General features: G+C 39.2%; 1 protein-coding gene and 1 long non-coding RNA gene across 3 annotated transcripts in view; one reads left to right on the forward strand and one right to left on the reverse strand.

The window, feature by feature from the left end:
• The window catches only part of OSBPL9 (oxysterol binding protein like 9), a 64,938-nt gene extending 47,613 nt beyond the window's left edge, over window positions 1-17,325 (reverse strand). For both annotated transcript variants that reach the window (XM_069788765.1, XM_069788764.1), the window contains exons 1-3: window positions 17,110-17,325; window positions 7,150-7,200; window positions 3,204-3,282 (exon numbers count right to left, since the gene is read on the reverse strand). In XM_069788765.1, the coding sequence (XP_069644866.1) occupies window positions 3,204-3,282; window positions 7,150-7,200; window positions 17,110-17,220 (241 nt within the window). In that variant the 5' untranslated portion in view covers window positions 17,221-17,325. The remainder of the gene's footprint in view (window positions 1-3,203; window positions 3,283-7,149; window positions 7,201-17,109) is intronic.
• LOC138686361 (uncharacterized) lies at window positions 17,153-21,633 on the forward strand. Its single transcript, XR_011325705.1, has 3 exons — window positions 17,153-17,267; window positions 20,805-20,869; window positions 20,959-21,633. It is a non-coding gene; the product is annotated as an uncharacterized lncRNA (long non-coding RNA).
• Window positions 21,634-22,484: the final 851 nt, after the last annotated feature.

Consider the following 22,484-nt stretch of genomic DNA (forward strand, 5'->3'; position numbering starts at 1 on the left):
TTACATCTAATCTGAACAAACCCATGAGGGAGTGCTTTGAGATGTACCTAATTCAGAAGCCTTAGAATCAAGCCATGAAACTGGATATACAGTATGACAAACAAGGACCAATTGGGAGATGAAACACATTACTTTTAAATCTATTTTAAAATTTCTGTGGACATCCTACCTCTCCCTTCCCCCTCCAGTGTGAATACAGCTGTACGTAACAATAAAATAAAGGGGAAAAAATCTGCTGGGCACTCTGGCAGAGCTAAAGTTAAGCTGACAGTAAACCAAAACATCCTGTTTGTTTTATTGCCCATATTTATTCAACTCACTTCTTTTATACCCAGATACTAAGTATATGGATACCATTTGATATATACACAGTCGTCATTCAATGACTACATTTTCTTAGTAATAAAAATTTTTTAACTCTTACTAATGTTCAATACAGGGACGGCCACTAGAAAGCACAGTTACAAACAGAATAGAGGGAGACTGTCACAGGCAGCAACAGAATATGAACTACACACTGGAAAGACTCAGAATTTACCAAGATCCAGTGACAGGCAAACCTTAGTAGGAGATGCTGAAGGCTTAGGACTTCAGAAATTCAGTTATACACATACACACACATATGGGAACAACATTCCTGTGAGAAGTTGATCAGATGTCTTTAAATGACTTATTTACCCTTCGCCTCATTACTTACATCTCTAGAGTGTTAGACAGGTGTGCAATCTTGAGCAACTGACATTAAGAAATAATTAATGAATCCAGTATGAAGTTTTTCCTTCTTTTCCCAAATTCAAAGTCTATCACTGCCTGCCAGCAAAATTTCACTGAGGCCAAAGAAGATTCAAGTCTTCAACAATCAGTACTTAAAGTCTGAGTACATGAAAACATGTTTCTTTTCGGGCCTGAAAGAGAAACCATTCCACTGCAGATGGGACCCTAACTTAGGCACAGGTCAGCAGATCTTTGAAATCTTGGTATTTTTAAAGTTCTGCCATTTTCCCAACTAGGCTGCAGGTTGTTTGGATCCCTGGCTGTCTTTGAGAATGAAGGCAGACAGTAAGAAGGAAGGAAGAGATTGTATCTTTTAAAAAGTTGCCATTTCTGCAGCAGTTTTCTCTTATACAAGACTTCTTTTATAAAGGGTGAATCTATTTATAGCTACAACTATCTCACAGAACAAAAGCTCTATCTGGATCATGTACAAAAAAATCTGAGAAAGAAATTGTTAGGAATACTGTATGTTTTCTTGGATTATTCCCAGAATCTGCTCTACATATCCTATGTGGTCTAAGAATACATTTTGTAGTATTTACATTATTACCCATTCACCATTCATGACTGATAGTGACCTATATTTCATGTAATTTAAAGCCTGTGTAATACTGAATTAAATTCATATAATGAACAAACATTTTATACATATATATATGACATAAGGGTTGCATGAGGTGAGAATACATTTACAGTGACTGTAAGAACTACAGATGTAGTTCCACAGAGCTGTTTTATACTGAAATATCCTGGCACTAATATCTCACCTGTCTTTTTACATTGTCACATTACAGCCACATATATTAATGCTATGCTTGTATCATTACAAACTGCTGGTTATCAGGCATGTTATCTTTATAATATGTTAACAGAAAAAGCTTAACACAGAAAATAGTGTACAAGATCTTAGTTCTACACTAAAGGAGCATACACAAATCCTGACCTGATAGGAAATGCACACAAATTGAGATGACAAGGCATGAGATGTTTTGTGACAAAACTGATGTTCAAAAATTATCAATATTACTTAAAGCAGAACATTACTTGTGTCAAATACTATCAGTCTTCTTTTAAGACATCTGACTACCCAAAAGAGAACATAGCATATAAGAAAACACTGCAAATAAGACATATTTTAAAAGGTATATCTTAGTAACTAAAGATGAGAGATTTCTAGATTTACCTGTATCAAGTTCTCAGATATTCAGCAGTATTTTGCTTCATAGTACTGAAAGACTGCCATAGTACGGCATTCCATTACTGCATTAGCAATTAGCTTGCATTTTATCAGTTATCCTTGGGAACAGTAGATTTAAGCATTACTGTGAGCTCAGCATTATGAAGGTATGTTTATGAGGCTTAATGCAGTGAAAAGCCAGAGTACAGCAGCAGCATTTAGGAAGAACTGTAGCACAAGGAATACAGATGCCAGTGACAATATGGTGTACAATTAATATTTATCATTAGAAATATTCTCACAAACACAGCAGTATTAATGATAACTCCCATTTCCAAATCACTGATTTAAAAATATGTACAGTACAATACAGGTTACAGAATTATTCTAGTTTATATAAATTAATATGACTGCTTAAATGCAAATGTGCTTCTTCGATATTAACAGTTTCCAGCTCTATGCAAAGCAATTAAATGATTTAGTCACTACATTTTAGAGGAAAAGCAAATGTTAGTTGAAAAATATTTTTATCACACTTCCCTAGGATTTTAACATTCAGAAAAGAGAAGTTCTCTAGTCAATATTATCACAGTATTTAGTCCTACTGCTGCAGATAAAATAATTTAAGGAGTACATAACAATTATATAGTACCTTACCCTTTCTACCGGTGAACCATAGCATGCAATGACGAAACATAGCAGTGGCAGATGGCATTGGTGTTAGTAAATGTGAATAAAAGGATAATAGCAGAGAAATGGTGACTGGCAGACAAGACACAGAAATGTAGATGAAATGAATGCAAGCTGGTAAATCTTGAAGCAAAGCTCCACCTTTAAGCCAAATGTTGCCTCTAGTCTCCTCATAATTGAGCATTAAGTTCTATTTAGATACAAATTGCAACCTTCAGACCAGTCTTGATTCTCTTCATACAGAAATGCATAATTGTATCTTGATAACGAAGATCAGAAACATTTTGTAAGCGAAACCCATAATCAGAAGCCCATTACTTTCTCCCCTTGAGTGATTTATTCTTTATGTTTTTAATCTCCAAATCCTGCCAGAGCTACAGTCTCTTTGTAGCACATATGTATCCACTGCAGATGTAAATCCCTGCCTAACCTGCAGCACCCCTGGATCCAGAATGTTCTCAGTGTGCTCATTCATGCTGTTCTGTTGCCAAACATTTAAAATCATCCATCAAATACAAGTGGAATCTATTATAAGAAAAAACAATCTCTTCTTTCAGCTCACCCTGAAAATGGAAGGTTTTCTGATCAACAGTTATTGTGAAGGTGCTGTCGTCCTCATCGTCTATACCAATCACAGCTCCCTGTGAAACAAAGAACAAAATCCTGATAAGGCAAGCAGTGACATCAGCAGCATACACTCTATCACTACACCACTGGAATTTAAAAAGCATTGACAAATTAGAAGCAAACTGAATACAGTAAAGAACAGAAAGATTCTCTGTTTAGTCATAGGATGCAAGTCAGTTCTTTAAAATAATAAATTTTTAGTTGCAGAAAAAAACAGTAATTATTTGTAAAACTGTGATTTTCTAGATGATAATAATATGCATCTTTTATTTTTGTAAAGGAGGTGGCTTTATGCTGCAGCATCATTATAGTAAAGTTTTCTACTACATTCCAACTTATATTTTAAAGAAGAGTAGGGAGCAATATTTTACAAGTACTTTCCATGTATAAAAATACTAATTCATAGACATTCTACAAAAATAAGCTCTTGACCTGATTTTATCTACTAGTCTATAAAAAAATAAATCATTCTAGCAGAATGAATTTGGTCCATCATGTCACTGGTACACTGCATGATCTAATTATCAGTCCCTAAGTAAATATTAACAATAAGTCATCAGGATATATCAAAAGCAGCTAGCTTTGTCTTCTAATCCCTCATGAATTATTAGAAGGAAATGCAAATAATTTATAGAGTTAAAGGCCTTCTGTGTTTAGCTATTTACAAATCTATCCACATCTTCATTCCTACCCCTCCAAACACTTAATAAACAACACAGTTTCACCCAGGAGAAGACACCAAAAAAAAAAACATTCCAGGCCTCTGTCAACTCCAACAAATTATAACATTTAGTTCAAAAATCACCAGTGGATTTACTCAGTTTCTCTTCTTCTCCAGGAGACACAGCATCAGGATCTGTTTTATCCTTCCCCTTCCCACAAAACAGACAGACATCACTGGAAGGTGCGCATATTTAAAAAGTAAATTCTGCCCTTACTGTCAGAGTGAATAGCAAGTAACAGTAGTACAAGCACCTGTGAGTCGATTCCAACAAGTATTTCATTTCATTCAGCCAAGTATCATACAGCAACTGCAGGGTAGGGGTTCAGGTATACATCAGGCCGGCCAAAACACAAGAATTGTTTTGTTACAGTCTTAGAGGCAGAGGGATCTGAATCAATCTTATTCACATACGTTCTTCATAGCCCCTATATGAGGCTTCTGGCCAATGGTACCAGCTCATGTGTGGCTGGGACTATCACAGGCACCACAAGACAGAGTGGAAGGAACAGGTCCTGTTTAAGAATAGCACCACCCATCTGTAATTCAAGGATATATAGCAGGAAAGAATAGCTCCACACGTTTTTTTCTTCCCTCCACTGCCAAAAATGTACCACTTCTCCGAAAGACTATCTTCCATATAGGCTTTTCAAGGACAGCTCTGTGATCACTAAAAAGTGTACCCAATCCGGTATAATTCTGAATACTTTTAGTGCCAGGACATAACAACAACCAGATGACTAGCCATTACATTCAAAGATTATCTGGTAATCATGCAGCATGCCAGTGACATGACATGATGGGCCAGATTCATTTTGGCAGAATTTTTTTTTTGTTTAAATATACCAATAGATAAAAAATGTCTGGCACTTTAAGTACATGTTTTGCTACGCAATAAATCAGAAGATCACTGCAAGTTGTACAATATCATTCTCTTCCACAGCTATGTCAAAAATCCATAAGTCAGACAGCAAGAACATGACCAAGATATTCTCCCCAGAGAATATAGGTAAAACTAACCTAAGGCTAAAAAGGTCAGACTAGGACAGCTAAATCCTGCCTCTATTCTAAGTGGTGGGAGGAAACTGAGGAGGAGGAAGACCACATCACTCTCTGTGATCTCAGCACAAAGCTGCATAAAATGCACACGCTCTAATTGCAATGCTGAGGCAAAGGGTCTGAGCATAAGCATAGAAGATGATTCTGTTGTAACGCAGATAATACATGTGAACAAGTAAAAGAAAAACTAGAGTGTGAAAGTTTAAGTGTGTATTCCAGAAAACTTAAGCAGGACTTAAGACATAGTACAGATGACATAGATTCCTCTGTGAACACACCTTCCTAAGTACACTATGACAGTCAACAGAAGAATTTGAAGATGAAACTTCAGGCCTGTGAAATGTGTATCAAGAGCAAAAAGGTGAGGAACAAGCTTTTTAAAATCCATTCAAGAAAAAGTATTTTAGCTAAATTGCTTAGACTACATGTTTGTTTATGTTCACACCTACAGTTACAAATCAACAATTACTCTAAACAGAAAACCTCTTTGATAGAATTTCAGACTGCAGAAGCCCATCTGTTCAGCTATCAGTATCACTGTCATCTGCCAGAAGAGCTGCTTTACAAAAGCAGAAAAAAGAAAGATTCCTTCCTGCCTCACAAAAAAACCCCACACACTTCAGATAAAGGATGTAGGAGTCAGCAAACCTTCAGAAAACTCCAAAGAGTAATTTGGGGTGGGAGAGTGGCAGATGGGGGAAGAAAAAGGGATTGTTTTATGTTAAATCCATATAAAGATAGATCATGCAATATTGAACAGATTGTTCACTTTTAATATTTCCTAAACTGACAGGCTGAGGCCAACCTCCACATTGACAGGCTCAAAACACTATTAAAGCAGGCATGGTTTTTCAGACTAAATTTTTCTGCACAATGCAAAAAACATCCTCATGAATCTTTGGGAATGTCATGTTCTATTCAGTGGTTTGAGTTTACATTACCCTTAAAGAAACTCTAAATTGAGATATTAATACATTAAACAAGGGAAAGTGTGAAAAAAAAGTCATCTGGAATCCAAGTGAATGGAGATTCTCTGTATGAGTCTCAAAAGGCTATAGGTACCCCTTTATTAGGCCCACAGAAAGGCTAGAAAGGAGTAACAACAGAAGGAAGGAATAACTGGAAGAAGCGGAGTTCTGCTGCAACACTCATCACATTGTGTGTCAGACCACAGATCACCTTTCCTATACTTCTCTTACTTCAAGACTCAAAATGCTCCCATTCATACCCATTATCCTCCAGATCCCTTCCCCCTATTTACACCAGCTCTTCACAAGACTGCTGCATATTGGAACCAGAGATTCTATGAGGAATGGGAAAAAATATAGAAAAAGGACTTGTGCAGGAAATACTTTTGGTACATGCATGACCACAGGGTAGAAACTGAGCATATGCAAGGACATCACAGCATTCCCACCTCACTTCAGTACCGTCATATCAAGCTACAACAGCAGCACTCAAGGTTAAATGTCCCAAGCCAGTGCGTCAAACAGGTAACACTCAGCTTTCCCACTCTGCATCTTCTTATCTCTGTTTCCCCAATTTGTACCCGCCCAGCTGACATTTCAAAAACTTTGCCTGCTGTTTTCTTCCTTCCCTTTCCAGTCCTCCTTTGTTTCACTAAGCTCAAGCACAATCAAGTGGCAGGCCTAAAGAGTGTCCAAACTGGCAGAATGGAGGACACAGTAAGAGAATAAAGGCAAATCAGAAGGACAGAAGGAAGCAGTTTTGCAATGACTTCGGTACGTACAGAACATATATGTATATACATATATATCTCCACACACAAAGAAATGAGAACTGCAAACAGCAACTTTTTCATAGTGTGCTACTACTAACCCAACTTACTCTGTCATATAATGGTTGTTTATACAACGTATAAAATGTATAATGGTTTTATACAGTATATAAAATTATAGAATGTAATTAGACCAGCATGTCACTTGACCTTCAATGTTTCCTTTCTTTAAATACTTTCACTATTTCAGTATTTTGCAGAGCCAGGAATAAGGCCCAAACCTCAAAAGTCTCCTTGCAGTTCTCTCCATTAGGCCATACGATACACAGTAAGTCATTAAGTACTGAATAAAACACCACTTACCCTGAGTCTAACACAACCTCGGCGTGATCCTCTCATCATTTTGTCTTTTGACTGAAACAGAAAAAAAGCAGATCACTGGATTAACAAATACAGTAAGAATTGCAAGGAGAAAGTTAGTTATTCAAAGCAACTGAGAAAAGAATAAAGCATTTTTGTATAATGTTTTATTGACTGATTAAATGAGATGCAACTTCTGTTACAAAATACGTTAGTTCTCACACAAAAGCAAGTACACCACCTGAAAAGTGCAACTACACATCTGAAAAAGTAATCTTTCAAAAAATAAGAATACAATATCCCACTTCAAGAAGTTTTGTAGATACCTTGAAGAAATATTTAGAAGATGCAGTCCACACCTTTATAGAAAGTAAAAAGAAGTGAAGAAAGGAATTAAAAAATATTAAAAATTGGCAGTATGCTGATTTACATCTTCCTCCTTTCTCTCCTACTCTCAGAAAAGTGTCCATATAACAAAATCCAGCTGTGCAGGCAGAATTGTACAAATGAAATTATATCTCTGTGAGAAAGTTTCCCAGATTCGTACCACTTTTCATACAGATGCAAATGTCATGTTTAGTCAGGTTTCTAAGTCTACTTCCTAGATAGTACTGCCTGCTTTCCTTACAACAGTTAGAAAAGTTATGTTTATAGCCATTTAAGCCGTAAGAGCCCACATCAGAAAACAGGACTCCTATCTCCGCAACCAGTGCTCAAACCTGTAGACTAGCCTACCTTGCAGCTAAATTACTGGATCTCTTCTTTAGTATCTGTTTGAAGCACTGACAAGAGAATTCCAGGGGGAAAAAACTCAACCCCTCAAATAGGCAATTCTAAACAGCTACCTCATCTCTAGCTTGAAATTGTGATACCTTGAACTTTCAGCTGTTCCCAGCACTGACTCAGGTAGATTTGTCAGTAACTTTCTGCCAATGTTGTGTAATTGGGCAATAGTGGCAAGCTCTAGTAGCACACACACAAACTCTTTAAGATAAAGAAAAAAAGAAAACATTTCAGTCACCCTAAATACTCAGTCTTCTGATAGATGCAAAACATCTTCTGGTTTTTAACCACACACACACCCCTTCTGTTTTTCAAATGATAAATTACATGCCATTGTAGCCTTGTCTGCAAAGGTAGTCTTGTCTAACACAACCCCTTCTCTCTTACCATCCAAATATTCAAACTACATTCTCCCAGGTCACGAAAACACAGCTATCACTGGTGTCTCATGAACAGATTCTCTTGCTGTCATCTTCTGAAATATCCACTTCTTTCCAACAGTGTCTCAACAACTCCATCTAGACAATATATTGATGTGATTATGACCAGCCCTATTTTCACTGAAGCTATTAGACAATGAAATCTTACCGATATCAGTGGAAGAAGATGGGAACAAGAAGTATCAGTCTTAACAGCAACAAATTATTCTTCCTCTGCTACATATTTGAGATATAGCTACAAGGAAAGCATGAAGCAGTCACAGAAAGTGCTATTCACTAAAGTAATTTAAAAATATAGCAGTCAGAGCTTCAAATAATGTTTTTTGCTGATCTCTCATTCAATTAAGTCTCTAATTTGTCAGAGTTGTCTTCTGAATGTTAGAAACCATCAGTATTAATCTACTTGTTTTCACATCAATACAGGTTAGCTGGTCCAAATGAAATGGAAGTAAAGACCAGCAGTGCATCCATAAAGTATTCTACAGATATATAATTTCATTGCAGATTTCCTGAATGAAAACTTCTATATAGGGAAGATTTTTTTTAAGGTTTGTTTTTTGGGGTTTTTTTTAAAGCTCAAAACCAAGAAAGGATCTAGAAACAAAGTTACTCCAATAGTTTCCTATCAGACATTGTATATACTTGGGACACACCTCACTAGAGTACACTTTTATTTTTTATATTCACTGCCTTGAGAGTTCTCCTAAAATGGGAGGACACTACTGAGAGCTTATCACTCCCTCTGGTGGTTTCAAGAATAAGTATTGGCATAATCTTAGCAGGAAAGAAAATACCTGGACTGAGGACGCAACTCTGCAGCAGCTGAAAGAAATCTATCAGGTCTGACTGTCCAAATCACCCACTCCAAGCCCTCTGGCGTGCCAGGCAAAGCACTCCCAGCTCACTGTACTCGGCACAGGCAGGGAGCCAAATCAGACAAAAAGCAAAGGTAGCAGAAGAGACATTTGGTTTGGTTCAGTTCAGATCCCTCAACCAGCTAAGTGCAGGGAAGATGAGAGCTAGCCCCAGTGCAAGGGAAGGCAGAATCCCAACAACCCTGATTTCCACTGTGTAGATTGACTATCAACGCAACTGCAAAAGATACTGTAAAAGCCTTGTACACCACATTTTAATGGAACGGAAGTTAAGTTTAAACATTACAATGTTCTTAGTCTGCAAAAATATTCGCAAGATAAATCACAGGTTCAGAGTGTGGTCCTATATACTTACAACACTGCCATCTTCAGACAGAGCTTTAATTGGTTAATACCAATTATAATGAAGCGGTAAATCTAATTCATTCTACCTAAGTGGAATAAAGCACCTACCATTCCAGTATCTGAACTCCCTGTGCACTAAAGCATGCAGCTATCATTGCACATAGTGCTGCATTCTCTCATTGGAAAACAGCAAATCTTCTACTGATTGCTGCAGAATACTTTAAAACATAGCTCAGCTGACATTTTAGATTTGCCCCACACCAAGTAAGATTTTATAAAAAATACAATTCAGACAGCTTCAGCTTCCTCTTACAGCATTATGTTTTACTCTTTGGTTGAAATTAGGCATGGGTATCCAATATGTCCTATACTTGGCCAAGTATTCTTGGCTAAATAAAGCCAGCCCATAACTGTTTAAGGAATGGTTCCATTTCACTGAACAAAATCTCGCACAGCAGAAAGACATCTCTGAATGGCTAAGAAAAAAGTCAAATTTTACGTTCTTTTTTTATTTAAGGTTTTAATATGAAGCTATCTTTTTTCAGTGATCAGTTTTATAACCAGAAAAAATGACATTTTCAATAAACTTTCAATACACAGTGTACTGATTCTGGTGATAACGGACTTGAATAGGTTACAAGCAGACAGCAACATGAGATAAATTTCAGCTGAAACTCAAATAAAAGTTTGTAAAAATGAACAAAGCTACACAGTATTAGTGCAGGGGGAATGTAGGTATCTCCCCCAAAAATATGGCCTTTATTGGTTTCTTTTTCACATCCACACAGTGAAGTTGATCAAATACAGAACTGATCTAACATAAGGCATTTCAGGTAACCCACAAATTCTTAGAGAAATTAAAATAATGCCTGGGTCTATTTAAAACAAAACAAAACAAAATTAAAATCCTACACACACCCCCAAAGGCCCCCAGCAATTCTTCATGTTTAGAACTGCTACTATTTCATTTGAGTTTTAGCTGTTGCACAGAAAGTTTAAGATTTCAAAAACCTAGCTTCTGTCTGCCTCCAAATCTTCTCAGGCACAAATTCTGCTTGTGCAGAAGTACACAGAACTTGAAGAGATACATTTTTGATTCACACAGTGCTGTCAAGGAAATCTCTAACATAATTACACAGATGAGCAAAACCACTTATGACATTTATTTCCTGTTAGGGATAAAGAACATGGAATAAGCTCTATTTATAAACAGTGATTTTTGCAGTTAACTACATCTACAGGAGAAGCTTTAGTTTGGACCACTTTCCATAATAGTCATTGTTCTCATCAAATGCTAAGGCAACCCTCATTTTCCAAGCAGAAATAAAACCCAACAACTTTACATGGTGTTCCCAGCCCAGCATTCCTCTAGCTCCCTTGCAAGGCACACCCCAGTCTCAGAGGAGGACCTCCTTGAGCACAGGGGCAGCCAGTGCCCTGTACTGTTTCTGTAGCTAAAGCTTTGGCTTTTGTGGATGCAGTCATAAAGCAGGAACCAAAACACTGCAGCAATAACTGAGGATGCCACTGGGGCTCACTTAACCCCAATAGATGCCATGTATATCTGAAAAAGGTAAGGCAACAATTTATGGTTCCTGACATAGAAAACATTACACTGCTTATAGAATCCCACAAGAAATTAACACACGAGAGGCCATAACTGGATCAAGGTGTAAAAGATACAGCACAATCATAGGACCCTGCCTTCAGCCTCTTCCCCAAGAAGCACAGCTACAGACTAAACAGCCTATATCTGCAACAGGACTGGGTATCTGATCCCCATGTTGATCTTTCCAAATTTCTACATACTGTAATTGCTATTATAAGTTCATACCGTACAATTCTAAGTTATTTTAAATAAAGCTTATTCATTAAATTATATCTCTCACCTGACAATTTATTAGCTCATTAGACTCAGCTTAACTGCTCCATTCCCAACCTGCATTGAGGAAAGACTTTTAAATAGCTAGAAACCTTAAACTAAGTTGTAATCTAACAACAGCAACAACAAAAATTGATCTTCTAGATTGCTGCTGGTTTTATTTTGCACACCTAAAAAAGAAAATATAAAAAATGTGCAATAGATGAGATTTTGCAGGTAAGTGAACAGATTTAGTACTGAACTGATTTTCTTTGGATCCACAGTTAGCGCATGACCTGTATTCTTCTGATGTGCCAAACTGTACCCATCTTGATCCAGACCCTACACGAGCACCTAGCTTCACTTCATCAGATTAATGGAGCAGACAATATGGCTAGCTTTGAGAGGACAGACGACATGCAGTTCAGTGCCAGTACAAAATTAACCCATCAAATATTTTTGAACAATTCTGAAGAGGCACAATATGTTTATATTGGATGAGAAATGCCAATGACATGCACTGCAAAGTGATGATCAAGTATTGGGAGACCTAAAACCAGACTCATAACCTAACTACTAAAGAGGAGTTGACTACTTAAATTATAATCCTATAACAAATTATTCAGTGCATCAAAACCCGTGATACAAAGCTAAAACTATGTACAAAATTCAATTTAGTGTTGCATAATGGCAATCAATAGTCTTTATCCTGTGTCCATAAATTCAGAATTCCTTTTCTTATTATACCTAGTCTGCTTATAGTTTTGTCTGGTTTTATTAGACTCACTATGCTGTTTGCAGTGCACATGGCAGATCAAGTTATCACAGGAAAAATTGTCACCTCAGCTGAGAAGGGAATGCAGAGACCTCAAGGGGAATGTTTGTGCAAAAGCAGATGGGTTTTTTTCCTGTTTTCTTAGGATTTTTGCACACAGCTGTTGTTTGAGAAACTGTATTTGGAAAAAGCAGGAAAACACATTCAACTGAAAGTCTCTACCATAGGGGCACTGAGCCATGACTCCAGCTTCAGAGGCATAATTTGAAATCAAGTTAACAAGATTTGTTTTCAGTTCACCACCAAAGGTTCATGAAACTGCTACAAAATTTGAGTCCCCCCCTCAGTATCTGGATTGTACAATCCACAAGCAGTTCTTCAATACAGTACAACCAGCATTGAAGTTGCTAACTACCAGCAATCTTTAAAAAGTATGAGGGGAAAAATATTTCTACACTACCACAACTACTTCCTCCTAAAAAACGTTTTCACACAGATTTTGCCTCTGAAAGCATTCAACCAGCATATGTTTTTAAAAGTAGTTTGATAGAATGATTAACGAAATGACAACAGAATATCTAAGCATTTAAATCTATTCTTCAGACATTTATTGGTGCAAGAACCCTTAAGATGATGGGAGGCCACCCAGTTTTATTTCAAGAATACACACTATGGAGTTGTCATACACACCTATTTTTTCTTGCAATCCTTATTCACTATACAAGGCAGCTGTTTAAATCTACAACATTTTGACCAGTTCTCCTTTCAATACCACCATATGTCAAATATCCACAAAGTTTTAAAATATTTTAAGGAACTGACCTTCCTATCTACTAGCCCTGGTTTTAGCATTGTTTGCATAGCTAAGCCAGTTCTGCTTTTAATTTATTATACAATTAAAATATTTATTTAAAGAGTACACTTAAAACAATAATTTAAATCAGATTTTCAACCTTGAGGCGTTCTCTGGATTATTTCTACAGGATTCCCAAGGGTAATCAAGGCTATAGCTGATGTGTATTTAAGACAGCACTTCTGCCAGAAAACGTAAACAAAAAGCAAATTGTGTTTAACTCCCTCTTTCTCCCTAGCCATTTCTTTGTCTTCATGCTATCTTCCAGTATAATGCCAACACATATTTTTATACTGACATGCAGAAAACAAATGACAGAACAAATTCAGCTGAAAAAATAAATCTGCAGAAAGTTATTTTTCAGCTGGAATCCAGCTCACGGAACAACTTTACAGCTCCTGTGCCATCAGAAGGCAGAAATTAGCTGCTTCGAGACTTTTTTGTTAAATATTGTCAATGCAGCCAACTACACACTGAAAAAACCACAATGCTTCAGTAGATGTACATTTGCTATACCTTCAAGAGAATACATTGGTACATTCACAAATCAAAGAATATTGAGGGGAAAAAAGAAATAATTTGTCAAACTACTGGTCAAACTGATCCAAAATGACACATATTTATTTCATATTTTGCTCTTCAAAAAAAAAAAAAAGATAAAAAAGTAACCATTTACTGATATCAGACAATCATTTATTCGAGCAAAACCTTGTAAAGAAAATATATGGATGACAAGTTCAGATCATACTCTCTGAAATATATAATTCATAAATAACTTTAAACAAATGTAATCATAAGCAAATTTGAGGATGTACATTTCTATTCTGAAAGAGAAAAAAAACCACAAGCTACAGAAGAAGTGAGAAAAGAGCAAACAATTTGGCATTGTATAAAACCTTTGTAAAACAGCTTGGAAATGCATGTGAGAAGCATTTGCATTCACACTTGCAAGTAGTAATACTAGTGTTCACTGCAATACAACTAAGTAGAGAGGAAGGAATACACAAAAGAAAACAGAAATAAGTGTGAACATTAAATTCTCTTTTTTTTGCTGACTTAGAGTTGATGTCAAATCTTTTGACTTGCTCCTTGAAAGTTCTAATTAGGTCAGAAATGTAAATTTAAGTGAATTTATTTGCTTCTGATGTATGTCTCCAAAACATATTTAGGTTAACAACTACTCATTTTACCAAAAGACAGCATACTAATTCAGGTGCTTTTTTTTTTTTTTTCCCCTCACAAGAGCAATACTATTCTACACTAACTCTGAATGTTTATCCCACACTAAGGGTACTTTTCTGCAGTCTATTTTAAGTTATTACCAAAGAAGACCAAATAAAACAGTGCAAGGACACACCTATGAAGAAACATACATTTCTGGATCTAGCTCTGATGAAAAGTTCAGCTGCATCAGAAGGTATTACCCTGCAGTTTTCCACAGCTCCTCCACCAAAGGTTAATTGGCTATTGGATCTACTGGAGAAAGTGTTTCCTGCATGTGCAACTTTCTGGATTGAAATGGGCTAAGAAGTCTGTGAGAGGTGATGAGCAGTTAAAAGTTGATCAGTTAACTGTAATCTCTCCTATCAGCAAAACTGTTTCCACATTGCATGTCTATATAGCCAGGTTGAAACAATCCCAGCCTACCCCACCCATGCATTATGCTCACAGGGAAGGGCCAGTTTCAGGCTCAAAAATCATTCAGTTACACTTACACAAGCAGAGCAAGGCAACTATTTGCTTCAGACTGAAACTGGCTCAGAGGGAACGGAGTACACGACCCTACGTACCTGATCACATAGGTAAGCCTTTAATTCAAAATACAAGTCTGCATATACAGAATCACAGCAGGCCATTTCCCCACGTAAATAAAGCCCCGAAACCTGCTAACATTCCAAATTAACATTGCTTATGTACCACAGCCTTATAAACTACCATTGAGGAGTCACTACTCTAAAACTAAAGGTAGAGCTGAAAGAAACAGTATCCCACTACCTTCTCAATGCTAATATTAGTACTTGTGAGGCATGCGGTCAACTGGGACTTGATCTGAATTATCTTTCAAACCCATGCTCCAGCTGACCCTACAGCCTTATGAGTAATCATACCAGCACATGCAAAGAAGCATGCGTGCTGAAGGACCAGTTCTTCTGGCAGCCAGTCTTTCAACACAATACACACCCTTAGGTATAAGAATGAATTCAGATGTCTACAGATTGGCAAAACAAGTGCTTTACAGACATATGTGCAGAAAAGATAGCACATGGATAAGGAAAGCATTCCAAAGTAAACGTTAACTGCAGGCATTTCTTAGTGGTAAAGGCACACAAAGCAGAGAACATGATTTGATTTCCTGAACCCAACTTGAATTTTTTAGGACAGGTAGTTTAAAAAAGGATTTTTAAATTTGTGAACTGAAAGTCATTATAATAACAGAGAACATAATAAATTATATAAAATAAAAGTGTCATGCATATGTAGGGACACCTATCATAGGAAATAATGAAATTTAAGAACTGATTTTTATTGCACAGGTGAAGACCATAGAAAGAAAGTCAGTGCAATAACCAGAATTATTATTATACACACTAGTCATCAGCAAATGTTTCTATTTCTGTAGCTAAGCATTAAATGACTTTGTACCTTGGACCTCTACTTAGACTACACTCACTAATTCATCTCGGTCAAACAGTTGACATTTGAACAGCCATTAAAAAGCAACTATAAAAAGCACTTTTATTTCTCCATCCATATCCCAGGTGAGGGATTTTGAACCCACATGAACCAAAATTGTTTGAGAGTCTGTAACAGTTTCATGCCGAGAGCCTTATAAACTCCTAGGTCTGGAGAGATAAGCTCTCTCCTAGTAGGGCTGGAAATCCAGATGTACGGAAAAAAAGTTTTATATGCAATGCTTCCATATGAATATACCTTCACAGACAGCATGATACTCCAGGTTATTTGCTGTAAATCTATTACAGTTGACTACTGGTTAAATTTGTGTTTCATCCAGACTGACACACTAATAGTAATTACTCCATGCTAAGAAAACTTATCTGTGCATGCAAGTGGTTCAGCCAGTTAGCCTTCTCCTTTAAGGGCATATCCCTGAAAAAACGAATCTGTACTGTTAAAATATTGGCAACTTAATTCACATTTTTATATAAGAAGCCGAACAAGCTAGCCGAACAAGCCAGGATCTGTCAGTGATTACACATAAAATAAGAAATTTTTAAAAAGCATCAGGGAACACATCACTGTTTCTTAATCGACCGCACTTAAAAAGTTCGTGCTGGAAGTAGGAAGTCCTCAACGGAAAGAAGAAAGTCTCGAACTGGGAAGCAACCCGCCGTTGAGGCGGCGAACTCGGCGTGTGCGGCGACAACGTGCCCGTGACCCTCGGCTAAGGGGCGACAGAGAAGATCGCTGCTCCGCGCAGACGTCTCTGAGGCCGGCCGCCCGGGGAGGCGACACCCTCGCGGGCCCGTCGCTCCGGGCAGAGCGGCCGAATCAGGCCGGGAGCGAGTTCCCGCTGGGCGGAGAGGGGAGCGCTGAGACGGCGGGACCCAGGAGCCCCAGGCCGTCACCGAGCGAGGCTACGGACCACCCGGCGGAGCGGGCCGGCCCCGCTCCCCCGGGGCAGAGGCGTACAGCCACACCGACCGCGGGGGGGGGGGGGCGAGGCCCCGGGGTGCGGCGGGAGCCGCCTACGGCTTCCCGGGCTCCGCCGGCGAGGCCGGCTCCGGAGCCACCGGGCGCCAGGGAACTCCCCGCGAGGGGGGCAACGGCCGCTCCCGCCCAACGACCCCGCCCCGGAGCCGCCCCCGCCCCGGCCGCCAACAATAACAACGCCGCTCGCCCCCACCGATAAATCTCCCCGCAGGGCCACCCCATTGGCTGCTCCCGCCGCCTCCTCCTTCCCCATTGGCCACCCCAGCGCTCACACCGCCCCGAATCCCCTCCCCACCCCCACCCTGCGCCTCAGCCGGTCTCCCGGCTCCTCACCCGCCCGGCCCGCCGCTGCCCCTCACCGTGTAGTAGGAGAGGAGCCCGGCGTTGTAGTCCAGCACGAACCAGCGGTACTGCCAGCCCTTCATGACATTGGTCCATTTGCTCAGCGGGCCCTCCATGATAGACGCCATCTTAGGCACCGAACCGGCACCGCCGCCACACACACACCGCCCGTTCGGTGAGGGGAGCAGGGGAGCGACACGGCGGCCGCCAGGAGGGAAGGGGGCGGGGCACGCAGCGAGGGGGCGGGGCCAGGAGCCACACTTCCCCGGGGGGCGGGCGGGGAAGGGGCGTGGTTTGCGCGCGCAGCGGGGACGCGCGTCGGGGGGAGGGGAGGGGAGGGGCAGGCAGCCCAACGGCTGGAGGCGGGGCGGGGCGAGGGAAGACAACGGAAAGGCGGGCGGGGGCGAGGTAGCCTGTGGTGAGGAGAGTGGCGGGCGAGAGGAGCCTGGCCGTCGGGAGGACTTGGGTTTGTGGGTGCTGCCTGAGGGGTCCTGGTCCCTGAAGTGGCGGGGCTTCCCCTCACGGCGCAGGGAGGCAGAGGGCGAGGCGTGAGGGAGGGCTGCGCGGTGGCAGTGGTGTGGTGAGGGCACGACGCCCTGGTGCTTCGATTGTGTGAGGGCGGGAGGGCGTTACCCTGTTCCCTAAAATACTTGGCACCACGGCACCTTTTAATTTCTTTCGCTCCTGTGCCTGTCCCTTTGCCGTTCTGTGGTTTGCCTGTCCAAAGTGCCTGTCGGGCTTACCAGTCGAGTCCAAGGGCCTGGGTCTTTTCCTGAGGGGGCTATGTGGCCCGGGTCCAGGGTGTATAAAAAACATTCAGGACTCAAGATAACATTTTAAGGGCAAGTCTTATTTAAATGGGACACAGCTTTCCTGTGGTCTGATCCAAGAATGTGGAATGAATTCCCCAGGAGCTATAGACAACTGTAAATCTGTTGTTCAGTGCAAGGCATGTTCTTTGGCACTGATCTTCTCTAAGTACCTAACTTCACTTGTACTTTAACATAAGACCTTCAAAGGACCCATAGAGATACTCATGTTCCTTCCCCGGGATCAACAATATAGCAGTAGAAATAGTGCTTTTACTGTGAGGTTTGTGTTTGTCATCCAATCTTTACAGTATTCATGGAATAACTTACTCCTTTTTTTAACCAACTATAAGCTCAATTTTTTCTTTTTATGATTTTAATATAAAAATCCCTTCATAGTAGGGCCGAGATAGGTCTAGTGTCTTAAAACAATGCAATTTACTAAGTTAGCTAATTTTAATAGAAAATCACCCCAGTTACCCCTTTTGTGAAAAGAATCACTCAGAGGCAGAGCTTCTGTGTTTGATTTTAGAAAATAAGAAATACTTCCATATTTCTAATTAATCTTCACATTTCAGACGTCACATTGCTTACTAGTTTGTTACCAAGTGGAATTTATGGCACTGACTTTATAATACTCCTTGGAGTCACCTGGTGGTGTGTTTATGCATGGTGTTACCAGTTTAATCTAGCTAATGTGCAATTCAGTCTTGAAACCTGGCTTGTTAATTTTGATAGCGTTCTTTTTCAAGCTGCATATGACCTTAGTAGTCTGTTTTCTTCTTTAGTTTCACTGACTAAACAAAGCGTGGCTGCCTAGAGATTATACCCAGGCAAGCAAAACAAAAAACATCAGGTGGTGCCAGAACATTACTAGTACTACCATTTAAAGCTGTAGTTGGACTGGAGCTTTATTATCTCAGATCACTACTTCAACTCTGTTATACCACAAGTGTTGAAACTATGCAAAGAGCTTGTGCAAAAAACCTCTTGGCTTAACTGTGAAAGGGCTGTCTGTAGGCAGAGCATTCTCAATGAGAAATTCTTGACAGAAGAGCTTTCTATTTACCTTGGTTTGCCAGAGGCTGAATGTGCTGAACTTCTGCATACGCTGAATATCTTACTAGTTCTTTGTTCTCTTTGACTTTTTTGAGGGGAAGTGTGCCAAAGACTTGTCTCCACTAGAAAAAGCATGTATTTTAGCTAGCTCAATTTAGCTAAACCTTAAAAGCCCTAGAGTAGGTGGAAAAGTTGTGTTAAAGGGGAATTCATCTCAAGGTTTCTTTTAGAAATGTAGTGTGGATATTCTCTTAATGTAATTTGGCAGAGATCAGAGAATCATTGTTTTTCAAAAAAACCCCACACAAATTGAAATAAATACATAAGAAATTATAGTCTGTTATCAGCATTCAGGATACAATATCATATAGGTTTATGTACTTTCTTGGCATGCCAGGATGATGTGTCTTCTGTGTATATTAGATTACTCCAGTATATATTGAACATGGTTCATGAGGGCATTATTGAAGGAATTAGGCTTAATTATCTTCTGATAAAGATTCTAGGTGCCCATTCAAATTGTTTTGAAAGATCAGTGCAAACATTTTAGTTCATGTAAACAAATCAACAAACTGAAACCAGCCACAACTGTGATGTAACCTACCTTTATATACTGCGTACGTTACATCATCAGCATCAATGATTTTGAATAAATTACTTAAAATAGAAGTTAGTAAGTTACTTCCTTAATAGAAGAATTTAGTTTCCTTTAACATGTTCCGTCTGTATCCAATTTGGAACAGTTACAAAGAGCTGTTATTTTCTGTAATTATAGACAGTTTTATTGTGATGTTCTCCATATTTTACAAAACTTAAATTAGACTAGTATGTCACCCTCTTTAACATTAAGTAAAGTACTTACTGTCATCTGAGAGAATTACATACAAGACATCGACAGAACTGGGCGGAAGGCAGCAGCTGTTACCTTGTGCTGCCTCTGTTTTATATGCTGCTCCATCAGCTGAAAATCTTGTCCAGCATCATTCTCTTGCCTCACAAAGGCCTCAATTAAATTATCATGCTGCAGCGTCCCAGCCACACACAGATTTCCCGACCAGTCACAATGTTTAGCCCATAAAGTAGCCTCTGGAGTATTCAGACTGTCCCAACAGGAATGTAGGGGGAAACCTCAGATATGCCCAATCCTTACTGTGTTTTCCAGGACATCCCAACTTGTACCCCACTTTTTAAAATTTCTTCTGTGTTCTTCTCCTTTGTCCAGGCTTGTCCAATAAATTACATCTGGGGTTTTTTGGCCATTACAGTTTAAATCTGTATGGTTTCTAGCCAAGAGGAAGGAACTGCTGATTTAGAGTAATACCAGTGAAGGACCAGGGTGGAGGGAATGAGAAGCAGGAGTATACTGAAAGTCTGATTCTTTAAGAGGAAAATGCTTTTCTATTGTAAACTTTCCTGAAGTCATGGCTGAATCAATGTTGAAGAACCTCGGTGATGAAGTTGTGTGGCTTGTGGGTTTCCTTAAGGGTGTCTAGGAGTGTGACTGGAAGCAGTGAAAGCAGCTTTAGCTTCTCCCAACAGCTGCAACTGCTTGGGCTTCTGTAGAACATAAGGAAGCCATTTGAGAACAAATGCAGTTTGTTTCCTTTTCTTTTCCCGCTTCAGGAATGGGCTGGTAGTTTCATTTTGTATTTATTGTCCTATCAGATCACTGTGTCAACTACTGACAATGTAATCATCATAATTAAGAAATTATCTTTTAGCCTGATGGTGGATGATTCTTTTTCTGGTTGTTGGTAGCAAGTAATGCCTTTTATTTGTACCTTTGTGAAAAAATTTCCTCCGTTTGATTTTTTTTTTTAATGGGTAACAAATGTACTAACAAGCTACAGTCAAGTAGAAGATGAAGCCTTCTGTGTCATCTTCAGTCTCCTCCTACTGTCCTTTAAAGGTACTTTCTAGTCCCTCTATGCGTATGCTGACTACACTGAGAATAGGAACAATGTCAGAGCTTGAACATTTTTTATTTTATTTCCTCAGAATTATGTTTGGTTTACGGGGTTACTGAGAGGAAGATAGATGGGAGAGAATCACCTTTACCCTACAAGCAGTCATTCTTAAAAGAAGATACTTAAATCAAGTATGCCCATAAGTGCCATCATAAGTAGATTTTCTGAATAGATTTATTATACTGTCACTGTTTTTAATAGAAATGTTTGTTAAAAAAAATCAGCACTACAGTGGAACGAAGAGATTAGTTGGTTTTCTGTCTTTATGAGGCAAACAAATAATTCTGTCCTGGGCCTTTCTTGACAATTCGTGTATGATCCCAGCAAATAAAAGCCATTAGCAATACATTTTCCCAATCCTTTCCATTTTAATCTAATTTTTCTCTGATCTTAGTGAATTGTCATAAATTCGTCTAGGTCAGGGATGAGGAACCTTGTTGAGGGCTAAGCAGACCTTTCTGAGTCTTCTAAATGATTCCATATTAGCATATGCCAGAAGAAATCAAATTACAACAGGCTGTATGGAATTAAAGTCCTCAGGCCTCAGAGTCCCTGTTCTGTTTCTACTTATAGCTTATGGCAGTGTTTGGACTAGGTTTCACAAGAGAAGGGACTTTTCTTTCTGAACATTATAAAGATCTGCCTTACTACTGTCCAGATTCTCATCCTTTCATGGCATGTTTAGAGCTGCACTGGAGACTTATGATATTGGAGCCATTTCCCCAAAACACATGGAATGTGTTCAGCCAAAATGTGGTACCATTTAAGAAATGGCTGAAGAACCTCTCTTGCATTTAAAATAGAGATGATTCTGAAACTAAGGTTCATTTTACCTGTAGTTATTTAATCCTCTCTAGTAGTGCTGTATGTCTGGAGGATGATGCCGCAAAGACGCAGCTGACTCACCTAACTGGCACCGATACTTTACAGGACTAGGAAAGGTTTGTCAGATGTTGCAGTGTGTGTTAAAAACAGGGTGTGATGGTATTCAGTTAAGCAATTCAAGTGACTCACTGACCAAATCCTGTTACAAGGTCTACAGAGAAACACATTTTAAGGGCATTATAAATTTGAGTAGCTTTAGAACAATAACATAACTTCAATTTTGTTATGGTCTCATAAAAGAGTAAAGTCAGGTTACAGTTTTGCAGGACAGTTTGACATAACCTTATCTGGGAGTTGCAATAGATGTAAACTGACATTTTAGGACTCGACATTCTTCAAGAAGTAAGTTTCTGAACTTGCTGAGGGGCTTTGCCATTTAGAAATGTGGGTATCTTCTGTGCTGCCTTTAAACAGAGGGCAGAAAATTCCTCCCACATGCCCGTGTCACGCTTGAGATCGTTCAGTGTTCCGAGATGAAGGCATTAACAGCAATATAAATTTAATAGGGAAAGCACCTTCTAACAAAATCTGTAACTTAAATATACTATAAATTTAGTCCAAAAGAATTAAAAGATTTGCCTAGCCTTTATACTGAAGAAACAGGTATATGAGCTATTTTCCATCTGCACGCAGACTGAGCTCTGGTAATCTGGAATTCAATCTAGCAACTAG

The sequence above is a fragment of the Haliaeetus albicilla genome, chromosome 8, assembly GCF_947461875.1.
Source record: "Haliaeetus albicilla chromosome 8, bHalAlb1.1, whole genome shotgun sequence".
Taxonomy (NCBI): domain Eukaryota; kingdom Metazoa; phylum Chordata; class Aves; order Accipitriformes; family Accipitridae; genus Haliaeetus; species Haliaeetus albicilla.